Below are 17,849 nucleotides of genomic sequence, written 5' to 3'. Positions count from 1 at the left end.
ACTCTGTACCGTCTGAAGTACCCATATTAACTCAGGTTAATTATCCGCTTCACGCTCACAAAACATGTTTGTACCAACTAATGGTTTATTTCATCAACTCGAGATTGTCCGGTTAGGTGAAGCTGTAGTGGATGTAGTTGAGCAGTAACTGCGGCTTTGTGTTCTGCAGATCGCACATATTGGTTTAGCTGAGCAACCCCAGCTGTGCAACTAAGATTTTTCAAGCAGAGTTTGCGAATGAACGAGTACTGGTTGTTCCCAGTCTTACACAGTTCGCCAATCTTTCTACCGCAGCAATCCTTCTTAGCAAGTCATGAACTATTAAACTTGGTAGGCCCCATACTTAATTACGAAGCATCGCCTCCAAAATAGCATTCCAAGATTAAAAGACCATAAAAAGAAAAAATGTGGATATGTCCGAAACTGGGCCGTATTCGCATCAGCCTTTTAAATAGCGTTCAGCCAGGAAACGCATAAGTCGCAAGAACTCCAGTCTCATTAAGCAGACTGCTAGCCTATATACTGATCTCCGCTCATTTCGGACAGGCCCAACAGGACAAAAAACAAAACATAGGCTACTAAGTCAACACAACAGCATAGCCCAGGCAGAATCAGCTTATTAAGCCCAGCAAAAAGCATTAGTTAAGTTCAAACAGCTCAACAGTTGTAATTAATTATCAATCTACACCGAAAGACATAAGTCTACAAGTAGTCACAAGCAAAGAAAAGCACATCTTGGCTTACTTAACGAGCATTGAAAATCGCAAATCATGAATAATGTCCTTAGTGCTCTTCAGCCGAAAATATAGGAATAATAGGATTTTAGCCACAATACAGGCATTTTATAGGAGTGCATTAAAATATAGGAATTTATTGGAATTTATAGGCGAGTCCGAACGCTGTGTGTGGTAGGCAATTTGAATTATGCAGATAAAATGGTACACTATACAATATAATGATATACCCATTGTCATAAATATAATTATGAAAATTGGCTTTTCTTAAAACTGTTGAACAAGGAATATATCTTGGAGCAAAAAAAAAGATATTCATTAGATAGTAATAAAAAAAAATTAAATAGTTTGTAACAAATTCATTTATTCATAGCAAATAATTCATGGTTATAGGGTTAGATTAGAAGGAGGAATCTAGGAGATGCAAAGTCATTGCAGAAGTCTAACTATGCATGATAAGTGTAATATTTTCAGCAAATAATACAAAATTGCGCTCCTTTGTCATTTTGGGTGTTTTGTATATGTTTGGTCTTTGGTCAAATCGGAGGCAATAGTCTCAAACCAGAGGACCTGTCAGAGGCATTAGTTTATGGGAGTCATATGGAATGAAGGGGTCTAAAATTTAAACAGTTATTCTCATTAAGTTTTTGGGAGGGGAGGGAGGGTTTTGAATAAACACTTTATATCCTTGTACCTTCTTTAGCCACTTATCAATAATGCGGGCATTTTACGGTAGACTGAAAGTATGGCTTTTTACAGTCATACTAATTTTGGCTCTATCCGGTTCCACGGGGAGCTTGGGGTGCTTCGAACGAGCAGGCATAAGTATACGCCAACAAATGATAACATATCTAAAAGGAAATGCTTGATTTATTCGCAGAATTGCCCCAGAAGGGCTATTTACGTCATTATGAAAAATCTAATTACAATTTAGTAAGCAAACAATTAATTAATTATGGCAGATAATAAGTTTGGTAATCACCTTAAGGTAGGCAAGACATTTTCTCGCATGCCTGTATCTGCTAGAACGCGAATGTGCTGAGTAACCACACGAGGAACACACATGAACATAACCTCCCTCGCTATGCTTGCTTGACATGTGAAAATTCAAATCATATGATCTTTTGAATTTGAGCCCACAAACATTACAGGTGTATTTCTTCTCAGTCATATGCTTTACCATATGCAGTTTAATGTTAGATATTGGCAATACTTCGTCACAAACTTCACAAGTTCTATTTTTTCCATCGGTGTGGAGCTGCTTATGAATAGCTAGTGTCCTTCGCTGAGCAAAAGACTTGCCACAAAATTCACAAACAAAAACAGCAGGCTCGTGTGCTACACTCTTGTGGTCTTCGAGTCGCTGCTTGGATGTGAAGCACTTGAAACATACTTGACAAATGTGTTGTCTTTTTGATTTATTATTCGTTTGTAAAGAGGCATTTGGTTCGGTACTTGTCTCAAGCTTCTCATCAGTCGCGATAACTGCTTTATCTGAAATTTCTGATACTAAATATTCATTGCTGTCATTTTCTTTCACCTCAGTTTTACATTCCTTGAAGAAAATAGTAAAGATTCCACTACCCTTTTCACGATTTAACACTTCACTTTCGTTTTCACACAGTATATTGTTCTCATACTCATGAATTGCATCATTTTTATCTCCATCACTAAGACATGCGCCATTTTCGCCACTTTCATTATCTTTTTCATCACGGGTCATTTCACTACCGTTTTTATGCAGTATGTCATTATCACCATTACGCAATGTATCATTTGTATCTCTGTCGTTATGCCCAGAACAGTTCTCATCTTCGTCATCATACAGTAAACTATTTTCTTCATTTTCATTATCTTTTTCGTGAACTGTAATTTCACTATCCTGTTTATACACAGCAGGGACTTGGTAATATATCGCATCAGTTTCAGTTGCGCCATCTCTTTCGGCTATTTTCGATTCCTAGAAGAATTATATGAAGTCTTTTGTTAAGCATGTAAATCTAGATACATGAGTCTATAGAAAAGTGAAAAAAATTATCATGGCCATTGCTGTCTGTAAAAGAAAATCTCATCCGTTGGCATAAATTCAACAAACATCAAGAAGCAAACCAGGAAGCAGAAAACTAGCAAAACCAGGACAGACAGACCGACCGACAGAATTTGCGATCGCTATATGTCACTTGGTTAATACCAAGTACAATAAAAAAAAGTTCTTAAGCTTGAATTATCGGAGAGGAAAAACGATTATAATAGCACTGATTATAATAAACATAATTTAGCTAACATGAAAAAAATGTAACGTTCTTTCTGACCCATCCTAAATAAAAAATGAGAGCATACCTTCACAGACTTAAAGAAGACGGCCTTAGGAGCTTATTAAATATAAATATATTTAGTGCCACAGTCATCAGACCCCTTTAGTCCTCATTTTTATAGGTCAAGCGTCTGATTTTGCCGATAAAGTGCTTTGACAAAGGCCCTATCTTTGTATGGTATACCAGATAAATATATTAAAGTTATTACTACTATGTACGAGAAAAACATTGCTGTGATTAAGGTAGGAAATTAGGTTAGTAGCTGGTTTCGTATTAAAACAAGAGCTAAGCAGTGTTTCGTTTCATCCCCATTCACTTGGATCATTGTGATGAACTTTGTCCCAAAACAATACACCAAAGGCTATATGGGAGAGCATGGAATCAAATGGAAAATATAACTCTCCTTGACTTAGATTATTAAGATTATCTGAGTGTCTTCGATGAAAATTTTGGCAGAATTAATGATTTTTTACAGGCTTCAAAAGTTCAGAGTTCAAAAGCAGGTTTTGAGATTGATGAAAACTAAGTCGCTTAGTATAGGAATAAATGAAGGTTCTCCAGGTAGATGTTCTCCAGAGGAATTGTCTACGTATTGTTTTGGTACCCATCTGACTGATCGTATTTCAAACAGCAAACTGTGCAAAAAAATGAGGTACTATCCTGCTTTCTAGGGCTATAATGAGAGAAAGGTTGAGGTGGCAAGGACATATTTTGGGGATTAAGGGTGACAGATTGCCATAGATCGTTATTTTCTATCATTAATCTAGGGTCCAAAGAAAAGCAGGTCATCCCCAAATGAAATTTGGGAGAAGGTAGTAAGAAATAATTAAACGGAAATTGGAACTTCTAGGGAGGGTGTAGAAAGGGAATCATTGAATAGATTGGGACGGAAAGCAGCGTACGCAGCTGTGTCGGACTTAGGCGACTTGGTGCTGCAGTGAGTTGTCAGTCGTAGTAGTAGCAGACACACTATTTTTTTTATATTGCACTTATTATTTTGCAACTGATAAAAAATTATACAATTAAAAAATATGATTTTTAAGGTGCCCAGAAAATGTGCCCAATTTTTGAAAAAGGGGGAAAGCAATCCAAAAAGGCAAGTGGTTTTAATGAAAATTGGGCAATCGAGTTAGCGTATAAAAGAACTCTGTTATAGAGGTTTCACGCCCTCATCTAAAAAATGGGAATTTTACATTTTTTCCAAGAAGGATGGTCACGCATGTGTGTTTATTTGTTGTTGTTTCCTTTTCTCAGGGATGATGGTATCAAACAAATGGTTGTAGAATATCAAAAGGAGGCTCATTGGTACAAATCCGAATGTTCCTTTGGCCTTTTTAATTAGACAAGACTGTGCCAGAAACGAAGCAGCAATTCCTGCCATCGTAAAACGACAATTTTAGCCCAAAGAGTGTCGAACCGTAATCGAGTAAAAATTCTGAGATAGCCAAAAATTCTCGATTATATTTATCGATAAACTAAACATTCAACTTTTCGTTATCAGAAACAATAATACCCAACCAAACACCGGCTTATTAAAAGAAACCAACAACGGCATATTTTTTGTAGAAATTAATCTTTAATCGCCCCTGATTCATGGGAAAATCTTTGGTCTGTGCCTATTGGTACTATTGGTGCTGCGAAGTAAAAGCACCCCTTAAAATCCCTATTTTGAAATCTTGATTGGATGTGTTTGGGTAAATGATGGGCGAGAAGGGGAGGGGGTTTGATTGCCCTCCAATCTCTTTCGACTATTATAAGTACACTATAACTTTCAATTTCCAATCCAATGAGCCCAACCCCTTGAAGTTTACGCAACCACCCTTTCTATAAAATTTTATATGCCCCCAAGGCTTAGTTCACAACCCTTGCCTTGAGGGCTGTTGGGTGTTGTTATCCTCATAGATCTTTTTCTTTGTAAAAATAAAAAATTATATTCATATGCCTCCCAACGTAGAAGTGGAAAATTGGGAACGGGGTATTATCGGCGCTGCCAGATAATTTCTGGGGGGCCACCAGTACTACCAAGAGCTTTTTTTCACAAAGTTTAAATGGTAACTCTAAGCAGGAGGGGAATCTCTACTCCACACACCTTCACCAGTATTGGAGAAAACTCTAATGCCACCAACGTAGCCTTGTGGTACCTCAAGGATCAGCGTAACTTCCATGCGCCGCAAATTTCTACATGTCCTGTCTCTGGTGGTTTGCAAAAAAAAAAAAAAAAAAAAACGTCAGGGTTCTGACAAGTGTACTTTCCCCGTGGTATAAAAGTTCCACAATGCTTGGCCCCAGGCACCATAAGCATTAAACTCCCCAATTCTCTTTCTTCTCTCGGGGAAGATCTCTTAATTAGTATAGGATTCTCTTCATATACCAAGCTAATCTAATCTCAGCTTCTCTCTTGGCTTCACACCCTACCTGGGCTAAAAAGTCAAAGGTATAAAATAAATAAATCTTATTTTTCCCTCTGAACTCAATACAAGAGCTAAAAAAACAAACTCTCCTTGCCCCTAGACCAGCATAGACACCTGGGTGCAGCGAGTCGATTCCAGCCAATCCAACCCTCACCGGGTGCAAGATCAAACTCAATTGAATTAACTTATTCCCTTTTTCTCTCCCCGTCAATTTCGACAAGAATTGCAGTTCAAAAATACATTTTTAACCAGGGTGAGTCACCCTTGTAATTGCCCAGTAAGAATCCGTGAATTTAACTGTCTACGAAATGAAAGGAAAAGCTGCCATTATTATAATCAAGAGAAAATTAGAGATTACCACGCAAAGGAAAGGGGATATTTAACAGAACCAAAGAAAGAGAGAAAAAAAAGAAAGAACATTTATCTTACAAAACAAGGACCGAAGGTTCCATTGCCTCCCTCCTAAGATAAATGGCCGCTAATCCGGTAGATTGGCTGGGGCCTCGTGCGCCAAATAAAATCCTCACGTAAAATAGTATTATTTCCTTCTTTTTCTTCTTGCCTTCTCCTTTATTTTCTTTTCCTCAGTGATCCTGCTGTGCGGGGGTCTCTGCCTTTCTGAGTAGTGTGAGGTACGATGAGCTCCGTTTTGTCTTTTACCAACCTCACTTCCTCTTTTGTAGGGAATAGCTCTAAGATGTCGTCTTCAGGACTCTCTTGACAGTAAACAAACATATCGAGGAGAGCCTTATCTGTCAGATTCTCTGCGAAGATTAGGGAGGATGATGCAGAGAGTAGAGATTTTATTGTTTCTGCTGGATAGCGAATATCAGTGGCGGGATAATAGATTTCTGCTCTGCTTGTAGATACAATAGGAAGTGGTTGAGGTTTTGGGGTTGTTGCAAAGACTCTTTCTTTTCTCGAAGGTTGTCCTTGTTGTAGGGCGATTCCAGATGTGGCTGGAGATGGATTTGGGTTGTAGTGGGGAAGGTTCCAGGAATGGATACTTGAGATCTCTACTAAATGTTTAACCTTAGGATTCAAAGACATAAAGTCTCAAGTAGACGGGGCGAGTTAACAAGCAGGAAAGTCAGCGAGCAGTACCCGAGTACACAAACATTTCTCACTTGCTCAATAGCTGACTGGCTGGCGTGTGGAAATCACGTGCCCACATCCCCACATGGCGTTGAATCCACTTGCGAATTCACCTAAACAGAACTCTGGTCAACATCTAGCTTTAGCAGGTTAAATTATCTTTTACCATAATCCAGAACTTATGAATTTGTTAAAGGCTATACATATCTCAATCCAAATATAAATTAAATAAAAAAAAAACAAGTTTTTTGAAATGAAAGTAAGGAGCGACATTAAAACTTAAAACGAACAGAAATTACTCTGTATACGAAAGGGGCTTTTCCTCCTCGACACCCCGCTCTTTAAGCTGAATTTTTTTATTGTTTTAAAAATTAGAGTTGCGAGAAAAAATCAAACTTTAGCGCAAGGAGCGGGGTGTTGAGGAGGAAAAGCCCCTTTCACATACGGAGTAATTTCTGTTCGTTTTAAGTTTTAATGTCGCTCCTTACTTTCATTTCAAAAAACTTGTTTTTTTATTTAATTTCTGAAAGGTTTTGAATTAATGCATGTCTGATTTTGGCTCTCCGTACATAAATTATTAAAATGAAATTTGCATATTAATTCTTTTTTTGGCTAACTGGCTTTCTCTTAGTTTTGATCAGACGATTTTGAGAAATAAGGGGTGGGGAAGGAGGCCTAGTTGCCCTCCAATATTTCGGTTACTTAAAAAGGCAACTAGAACTTTTAATTTTTAACAAACGTTTTTATTAGTAAAAAATATACGTGACTTAAGAATTAACTAACGTAACAAACTTTTATATTATTATATTTTTAATTATATATATGAGGGGGTTTGTCCCCTCGTTAATACCTCGCTCTTTACACTAAATCTTATGTTTTGTCCCAATTCTTTAAGAATGACCCCTGAATCAGAAAGGCCGTAGAATAAATAGTTGAAAATACTAAAAATAATTTAGCATAAAGAGCGAAGTATTTATCTCCTCCTAAATACCTCGCTCTTTATGCTAAAGTATTTTTAGAACCCCTCATATGCGTAATAATCTCTGTTCGTTTTAAGTTTTAATGCTTCTCCTTACTTTCAATTGAAAAAACTTTTTCATGTTTATATTTTCATTGTTGTTTTTTTTAATAGTAATGGTAGAAAATCCTGCGCCCTTTTCATTGAATTTCTCTTCCCCCATGAAATATTCCTCCAAGGAAAGATCTCCCATATAGCCCTCTCCCCTGAACCCCACACCCAAACCAAAAAAATCCCCCTGAAAACGTCGGTACACATCCCAATAACCATTACTGTATGTAAACATTGGTCAAAGTTTGTAACTTGCAGCCCCTCCCCCAGGGACTGTGGGGGGGGGGGGGGGTAAGTCATCCCCAAAGACATAATTATTATGGTTTTCGACTATGCGGAACAAAACGGCTATCTCAAAATTTTGATCCGTTGACTTTGGGAAAAAATGAGCGTGGGAGGGGGCCTAGGTGCCCTCCAATTTTTTTGGTCACTTAAAAAGGGCACTAGAACTTTTCATTTCCGTTAGAATGAGCCCTCTTGCAACACTCTAGGACCACTTGGTCGATACGATGACCCCTGGGGAAAAAACAAACAAACAAACAAATAAACACGCACCCGTGATTTGTCTTCTGGCAAAAAATACGAAATCCCACATTTTTGTAGATTGAACCTTGAAATTTTTTTTATAGGGTTCACTGATACGCTGAATGCGATGGTGTGATTTTCGTTAAGAAAATGTTTCCCCCTATTTTCCAAAATAAGGCAAATTTTCTCAGGCTCGTAACTTTTGATGACAAAGACTAAATTTGATGAAACTTATATATTTAAAATCAGCATAAACATCTGATTCTTTTGATATATCTTTTAGCATCGAAATTCCGTTTTTTAGAGTTTCGTTTACTATTGAGCCGGGTCGCTCCTTACTACAGTTCGTTATCACGAACTGTTTGACTACACATTTACCATTTCAAAAATAAATAAAGCTGAGCAGGCGAACATTAGCTACCAGTCCTAAGGTCATTTTGAAAATGGCATACATCAGTCTTTCTATTATAGAATAGGAGCAAACAGTTTGAGAAACTGAACCGCAAGTCTCAAATCCAATCCGCGAGTCACATAAAACTCGTTTATTTAGTAAGCAAACATAGCTTCTTAAACTCTCTCAGCTTGTGTTTTCTTTGTATCTTGCAATAGTGCAATGTTTTTGAGGTTTTTGATGTTTTTTTCGCAGCTTTTTGGGGTGGGAGCTGAAACCGGTAAATAATATTTAATAGGACTATTTTGTTGTATTGTGTTCATGTGTATGTGTTATTGTTTTTTATATATAAGATAGGCTAGGTGGATAATCATGAGATGTTATGTTTAGATATTTATTTATAAGATATAAATCATAACATGAATTAGCAGCACAAGTCCTTGGGACTTTCTTTTTGCTGCAATAATTTATTAGTGGTGTCATTTTTATTTATATTGTGGATAAAAATAAAACCTACCTACCTACCTACCTAATGCCTTCATTTCAGACAGACTGAAAGCATAGATACTGAAATGCATAGTAATTTTAGCTATTGATTTACCCATTTAGAGATTAGAATGCCCCAAAGAGGCAGCCATAGTTATATGTTAGCAAAAAATGGAAAATCTAACAATGAGTTTAAAGGGCTAAATCGCTTCTGAGGTACTATTTATGCCAATTGATCATATTTTAGTAGGTACTTACACAGAAATGGTAAAAATAAAGTAAGGAATCACCTTAAGGTAGGCAGGACATTTTTTAGCATGTCTATATCTGCTAGCCTTCGAATATGCTGAGTGACCACACGAGGAACATACATGAACATAACCTCCATTGCTGTGCTTGCTTGAAATATGAAAATTTAAATCATATGACCTTTTGAAGTTAAGCCTACATATGCTGCAGCAGTACTTCTTCTCAGTCGTATGTTTTACCATATGTTCTTTCATTCTGGATATTGGCAAAACTAGGTCACAAACTTCACATGTTTTATTTTTTCCATCGGTGTGAAGCTGCTTGTGAACTGTTAGTGTCCTCCGCTGAGAAAAAGACTTGCCACAGAATTCGCATTTAAAAACAGCTAGCTCGTGCGCAATACTCTTGTGGTCTTCGAGTCGTTGCTTGGACGAGAAATGCTTAGAACATGCTTCGCAAATATATCGTTTTCGAGGCTGATTATTAGTCTTAAAAGAGGTATTTGGATCAGTGCTCATTTCCTGCTTCTCATCAATCAAAGAAACTACTTCATCTGAGATTTCTGGTACTAAACAGTCACTGCCATCGCTTTCTTTTGGCTTATTTTTACATTCTTTTCTATTTTCTTCCGTTTTATTACCTTTTTTACGATTCGGTATTTCACTATTGTTTTTATGCTGTCGATTGTTTGCGCCTTCATGATCATATTTGGATCTATAATTTTCTTCACTTTCATTATCTGTTTCATTATTTGTCATATCACTATCACTTTTATGCAATGTACCGTTTTCAACATCATCACTAACATCTCCTTCGTCAAGTAGTGAAAACTTCAGATTTTCATCGGCATACAGTGAAACATTTTCATTATTTTTTTCATCAATTGTCATTTCATTATTGTTTTTATGTGCAGCATTGGCTTGGCAATATGCTGTATCAGTGTCACCTTCCCCACCACTCTCTGGCATTCCTAATTCCTAGAAGAAGAATATTAAATCTTCGACTAAATGTACAAATATTGAATATATGGGTATTCAAAGAATTCCATAGGCAGGTTTGTCTTTAAAGAAAATCCCATCCATTGCCATAAATTAAAAAAAATGAGAAGGTGGGGGAGCGGATGGAGCGATGGTGGGGGAAATATAATAGAGGGTAAATTAATAGAAGCGTAAATTAAATAGAAGGGTAGAAAACCTAAGGAAAGGGTAGATTAATAGAAGAGTAGAATTAAGCAAAATGTTGTGGTAGGCACTTTCAATTCCGTGAATAACAGGCATAACTAAATAAAAAAAAACGTCATTTTTTTGGGGGGGGATTTTTTATAATTCCTCCTCCATATGACGCTTGGTACTTGCTATGGCATTTGAAGGGGATTTGTTTATGTTCAGTTTTTTATGGTTGATATTAAATAAAATAAAATATGATCAGAAGATAATCGTAAGAAATTTTTATGGTTTAAGCCTGAGGCGAAACCAATTGTTAGTAAGATTATAATATTAATCGTTAAATAAATTAAAATAAACTTATTCATAATAAGCAAATTATAGGTAAGATAAATGTAATTATAAAAATTGCTTATGCTTGAAACTCTAGGAGAGAGGAAACGAAGTCATGTTAGTGTGTTTTTAAAAAGATTACAATAATAAATGACTAATTAACGGAAATATCATCATAGCCACAAGAATGAGTGCCCACGTTCACAGATTTAATGTAGATGGCAGTTACAACTTATTAGAAAAAAAACTTGTTGACAACCACTTATGTAAACTATCAGAGACCTCCTTTTAACCAAGCAAATCCCCTTGAAAATATCCATTACTTTTCTCATTATTATTATTACTGTTATACATGAAAGTGTAATCAGAAAATGATTACAAACACATTTCCGTTAATTTCTTAACTTTACTTGAGCCGTCTACAAAAATATAGGGTTTAGTTAGGAGGAGGTGGGATAGAAAAAAAATTTATCCCTAGCCCCCCCCCCCCCGATCCCTGGGAATATTTTTGAACCACATACGTAATTAAGTCGCTGTAGTAGTAGTAATAGTAGTAGTAATTGCAAATGGGTGTGATTCTTATGAAGTTATGCAATGAAATCAAAATTTATGAGTCCTACAACTGCTATCAACAAAATGTGAAATTTCTTCTTTTCCTTTTAAACTAAATGAATATTCAGATGATTGTGGATCTAACCCCTGAACTACCTTCATTAGCTGTCAGCAATCAGTCTCCGACAATTTAACTCAATGCTGTTATATGCTACTTTTACATATTTTCTCTTGGATAATTTGGTAAATTTTCCATTGACTCAAAAGTCACTATGTGAATCCCGGTTGTCAAAAGAGCTCATCAGCAACATCTCAGGAATGACTAATGGCATCAAGTTGAAATTTAATGGGATTTTGAATTAAATCAAAAGAAATTATGTGTGTTCAGGATTTCAAATAACATCTTTTCCACACCACATCAAGCAACCCCCACGTCAAAGTCATAAATATGCACAATCAAACCAAAAGATACTATATGCTTCCAGGTTGTCAAAATGGTGTGTGCAACATCCAAGGAACAGTAATTGTATTACGTTTAAAATTATCAGGTAATGTTGAGGGGTATATTCAAATAAATCAAAAAACGCCATGTTCATCCAGGTTGTCAAAAAGGCGCATGTGAAATATCTCAAGAACAGCTAGGGTTGGAAGCTTGAACTTTCAGGAGATGTTGAGAGGGATGATGAGATCAGCCAATTCACATTATGTGTATCTACATTGTCAGAATGATATCTTTCCCAAACCACACCAAGCAAGCGCTCATGTCGAAGTCATGAAGTCTAAAGAGTCAGAGATAAGAGCTGAGTCATGCTTTTGATAAATATTTATTTTTATATCCCATTTTCATTCATGCGTTATCTTTGAACATTCTCCCAGGAGGATTCTTTCGATCGTGTTTTTTAGAAATTGCTGTTCAATTAAAATTGTTGTTCAAGAACAGTTTAAAAGCTTAATTTCAAACTGGATCCATAATAATAATGGATACAGTCAAAGACAAGTCTCATATCATTTTTAGAATCCAATATTTTAATTTTTAAGCAGAAAACCTGACAACTGGAAAAGTATTCATAATGGTAACCAATAATACAACTTTGGCAATCAAAGACAAACTGAAGTTAATTTTGAAAATAACTTCCCCAAAAAGAATTTTTCAAAGAAAAGTAAAGAGCCACATTAAATTGATTTAGAAGTTTGAGGGAAAAAGAGAGATAGAAAAAAACAAGAGCTAAGAGCTCATATGGCACTTGTGACGAGGTCGGAAGAGCCAAGAGGCAAGAGCTCATATTACATGAGCTCTAGCAAAATTCTTAGAATCAATAGATTGATTTAAAAGGAAAATCAGAGGCTTAATGCCGGTCGGGGTTTAAATTAAGAGCTCTGAGACACAAGGTCCTTCTAAATATCAAAATTCATTAAGATTCGATCACCCATTCATAAGTTAAAAATAACTTGCTTTTTCTGATTTTTCCTCTCCCTTCAGTCCCCCAGATGGTCGAATCGGGGAAAACGACTGTTATCAAGTCAATTTGTGCAGGTTCCTGACACGCCTACCAATTTTCATCGTCCTAGCACGTCCAGAAGCACCAAACTCGCCAAAGCACTGGACCCCCCCCCCTAGCTCCCCCAAAGAGAGCAGATCCAGTCCGGTTAAGTCAATCAAGTATCTACAACATGTGCTTAATCTTCCCATTATGTTTCATATTGATCTCTCCACTCTAAGCGTTTTCCAATATTTCCGGTTTCTTCCTCCAACTCCCCTCAATGTCACCAGATCGAGTCGAGATTTTAAATGGGAGCTCTGAGACATGAGTCCCTTCTAAATATTGAATTTCATTAAGATCTGGTCACCCGTTTGTAAGTTAAAATACCTCACTTTCTTAATTTTTCCGAATTAACACCCCCCCCAACTCCCCCAAAGAGAGCGGATTCAGTCCGGTTATGTCATTCACGTATCTAGGAATTGTGCTTATTTTTCCCACCAAGTTTCATCCCGATCTCTCCACTCTAAGCGTTTTCTGAAATTTCCCTTTCCCCCTCCTCCAATTCCTCCCAATATCACTATGTACGTTCGGGATTTGGAATAAGAGCTCTGAGACACGAGATTCTATTAAATGTCAAATTTCATTAAGATCCAATCACCCATTCGTAAGTTGAAAATACCTCATTTTTTCAATTTTTCCTCTCCCTCCAAGCCCCCAGATGGTCAAATCGGGGAAACAACTGTTATCAAGTCAATTTGTGCAGGTCCCTGACACACCTACCAATTTTCATCGTCCTATCACGTCCAGAAGTACCGAACTCGCCAACGCGCTGGAAATCCCCCTAACTCCCCCAAAAAGAGCGAATCTGGTTTAGTTATGTCAATCACGTATCTAAAATTTGTGCTTATTCTTCCCATCAAGTTTTATCCCGATCTCACCACTCTAAGCGTTTTCCAAGATTTCCGTTCCCCCACTCTGCCCCCTATATCCAAGGATCCGATTCAAATTGAAAATGGAGCATCTGAGACATAAGATCTTTCTATATATCAAGTTTCATTAGAATCCGATCACCCATTTGTAAGATAAAGATACCTTAATCTTGACGATTTCCAATCCCTCCAGCCCCCTCCCAGATGGCCGAACCGGGGATACGACTCTTATCAAGTCAATTTGTGCAGGTCCCTGACATACCTACCAATTTTCATTGTCCTAGTACGTTCAGAAGCACTGAACTTGCCAAAACACTGAAAATCCCCCCCTAACTTCCCCAAAGAAATCAGATCCGGTCCAGTTATTTCAATCAAGTATCTAGGACTTCTGCGTATTCTTCTCACCAAGTTTCATCCTCATCTTTCCACTCTAAGCGTTTTTCAAGAATTCCAGTTTCCCCCTCCAACTCACCCCCCCCCCATTGTCACCGGGTCTAGGCAGGATTTAAAATAAGAGCTCTGAAGCACGATATTCTTCTATAAATAAAATTTCATCAAGATACGATTACCCATTCGTAAGTTAAAAATACCAAATTTTTCCAAATTAACCGTTCCTCCAATTCCCCCCCCCCCCCCAGATGGTCGAATCGGGAAAGAGATTATTTATAATTTAATCTGGTCTGGTCCCTGATACACCTACCAGTTTTCATCGTCTTAGCTTAACTGAAAGTACCTGAACTAGCAAAACCGGGACCGACAGAAATTGCTCGCCATATGTCACTTGGTATATATCAAGTGCCATAAAAACCATGGCTAAAGTGAGTTTTAGGTCTGGTGGCTTTGGTTAATGCAATTTGGAAAATGAAAGAAGGTGATCTTGCATTCACACGTTTCCATGAATTTCCCTGGTGGTCAGTTCAAACATTAAGTGAATAAAACGTGCTATGACAGACCTTGATAATAATCCGGATTGTTACAAACAGACTGTGGTAACTCTCGGTTCACAACCTGAAACGGTTGAAATAGAAGCTCTTAGAAGCGAGATACAATCTACGAACAACTAAATCAGCGCTTTACTCAAAAGTAACATTGCAAAACAACTTTCGAAAATAAAGCTAACTCAGACTGAACTTGATAATATTACTCAGACTGTTTACTCATCGGTTATGCGCGACGTTAAGGTAGTTCTGGATGGAGTAATTTGTTGTTTTGGTGCTCTCGAGAAAAAAAAAGATTCCTAAAAAGAGGAAATGCAAAGATAACGCGAGGAAATGGATTTAATCAAACAAAATAATAAATCTTTGTCTGTCATCATCTATAACTTACCTGGGCTAGAAGTGAACAACTAGACCTCAAACCAAATCAAACTGATTGTGTTTTAATCTTGCTACGAAAAGTTTGGATTTCAAACAGGAAACTCTGATGTCGTCGATGTTAAAATGCTTGGAAAGCCGATTGGTGATCATATTCCTCCGGTCATAGTAACTTTAAAAATCCCCTTAATTGCCAGAGAAATAATAACAACCAGCCAAATTTTCGCAGTACACATACTCTCATGACAGAAAATTTAACAAAGCGACGTCAAGAAATTCTACAGGCCTCAAAAAATGTTGGTGGAACCAGAAATGATTGGTCTAGCCAAGGACATGTTTTAGTCAAGATGTGCTGTGCAATGAGATTCATGACGAAAATGGACGTTTATATTTGAGTGTTAAATCTCAAGAAACCAAGTACGGAAAATCAGGTGATATCCATGTTGCAAAATTACCCAATACGCTAACAATTGCCACTTACAACGTTCAGGCGCTAGAAACGGCTATGGACAGTCTGTGTACAATACTAATCAAGTAAAATTTTTCTTTTGACATAATAGGCCTGACAGAGACTTTTATAACTGATGTATCTCCTTTTTTTTTTTTTTTTTTTTTAATTCAAGGGTATCCTTTCCATTTCCTTAATTGTAGTAGTATGCGAAGAGATGGCTTAGGCGCTTATGTACAAAGTGATTTTTCTGTGTCGATATTAGATGATGTCTCTTTTTGGCGTGAAGGGCTACTTGAATCCCTTGTCATGCGATTGTGCAAAGATGGTGAAGAAATATTGCTTTCAGTTGTATATAGACCTCCGAGTTCCCCAGTAGCAGAGTCATTAGCATCTTGAGAAAATTTATGTAATACATTAGGATCCTTTAGGGTACCAACTTTATGTTGGTTTTATGTTATGAGATGTCAACTTTAATTTACTTGAATTGACTTGAATTCAACTTGAATTTTACATTAAAATTCAACATTACTTGAATTTTAATTTATTGAAATGTTGGGAATTTAGAATTTCTGACTGCTATGTTATCGACAGATTTTTACCTTCCATTACCACCCCAACCCGTGTAACTTCGTTTAGTGCTATGTTAATCGATAATATATTTTTGCCTCAAATATGGTATGTCTGATTAAAATTTTCGGAAGTGCTTGTGTCACCAGGTTCAGATCATTTTTTAAACTATGGTGTATTAAGTCTACACAAGCAAGAATTTGATAATGGCTGTAGTTGAAGGGTAACCAGCCATAACCCTCGAGGAAATGTTTTTAATTTTTCTACTAAAAATTGCGGAAAACTCAAAATCTTTCTTTCAAAGATAGATTGGGAAGAGGTATACGGAACATGTGACATGGCAAGTTCATATTAATTATTTATGGATAAAATTATATTCCTTATTTATAGATAAGATTCTTCAAGGCATGGATTCATGTTATATGGCCAAACCAAAAGATTCTAGAAAACCCGTCAGTCTGGAACCATTTTGACTCACAGCTGTGATAAAATTGACAAATAGCCTTTACGTAAAGAAAATAAAAATCCCTTCCTTTAAAAATGATAAACTTTATAAGGAGCACAGGGATACTGTGAACAAAAAGAAACGAGAATTAAAAAGAAATTATTGTTATTCCATTTTTTTATTAAATAAGAATATTATATAAGCAACATGGAAAATAATAAATGGGATATATTCACCTCATAAGATATATCCCTCATATATTCACCTCATAAATGGGATACTTTCACCTCATAAGAAACAACTCAAAGAAGAAAGTCCAAATGTTATTACCTCTCCAAATGGGGTTTTGTCAAAGGAGGATGCGGATATAGCTAATGGATTTTGTACTTATTTTTCAGATGTTGGTCTATATCTCGGCAAATTAAATAATACTGGACCAATTGAAACAACTGAAAACATTAACGTGCTTGATACAGTTAACTCAGGATGATACAATACAAGTGCAGGAGTTAGAAAAAGCATTTCATTTAAGAAAGGAGTTGTTCTCAAACAACTGAAAAAAAAGGTCAGATAATACCTATACATAACAATGGAGATAAATGCCAAATTAATAACTACAGGCCAATTTCGATTTTACTGGTATTCTCTAAACTATTTGAAAAGGTAATGCATGAAAGAATGACAAAATTTATAAATGAAAATGGAATTTTACCGTCTAGCCAATATGATTTTCCTTAACATGCTGTATATCATCTCATTATAAACATTAAGGAATTTTTGGACTTCGGATCAACGACTTTGGCAACTTTTGCGGATCTTTTGAAAGCTTTCGATACAGTTAATCAAGAGGCATTAATAACGAAAATGAATAAAATACATTTTCCGATTTGGATGATAAAATGGATAAAATCGTATTTGGAAGATAGGATGCAGACTATAGTTGTCAGATAATGAACATCATTAGAAAGAAAAATAGAATGCAGAATTCCCTAAGGTTCGATCCTAGGGCTGCTACTTTGTTTAATATATGTTTGAACATAAAATTAATTGCATACTAATAACATATGCTGATGACACAGTAATGCATTTTAAGTCATATATGGTAGATGATTTCTTTGCTACTATAGCCGTAGCTACATTTGCAAGTAGTCACAGTCACAAGCAGCCACATTCGCAGTCACAAATAATCGCAACTGTGTCGCACTCGTAAGTAGTCACAAGTGGTCGTAGTGGCAATAAGTTGCAGTCAAATAACATAATTCCCAAAATACAAAACAAGATATATTTTTAATGTTAAAAAACCCAAATTGTAGACAATTTAAGCAACAAATATTAAAATA

The 17,849-nt window shown here is 36.4% G+C and overlaps 1 protein-coding gene across 1 annotated transcript in view; it reads right to left on the bottom strand.

Annotated features, from left to right (window-relative positions):
* Positions 1-17,849, bottom strand: part of LOC136035034 (zinc finger protein 91-like) — an 88,711-nt gene that overhangs the window by 58,932 nt on the left and 11,930 nt on the right. Inside the window, exons 2-3 of the mRNA XM_065716634.1 lie at positions 9,317-10,252; positions 1,717-2,694 (exon numbers count right to left, since the gene is read on the bottom strand). Coding sequence (XP_065572706.1) covers positions 1,717-2,694; positions 9,317-10,243 — 1,905 coding nt within the window. The 5' untranslated portion in view covers positions 10,244-10,252. The remainder of the gene's footprint in view (positions 1-1,716; positions 2,695-9,316; positions 10,253-17,849) is intronic.

The sequence above is a fragment of the Artemia franciscana genome, chromosome 13 (assembly GCF_032884065.1).
Source record: "Artemia franciscana chromosome 13, ASM3288406v1, whole genome shotgun sequence".
Classification (NCBI taxonomy): domain Eukaryota; kingdom Metazoa; phylum Arthropoda; class Branchiopoda; order Anostraca; family Artemiidae; genus Artemia; species Artemia franciscana.
Note: the sequence above shows the minus strand (reverse complement) of the source record. Positions and strands in the feature narration are given on the sequence as shown.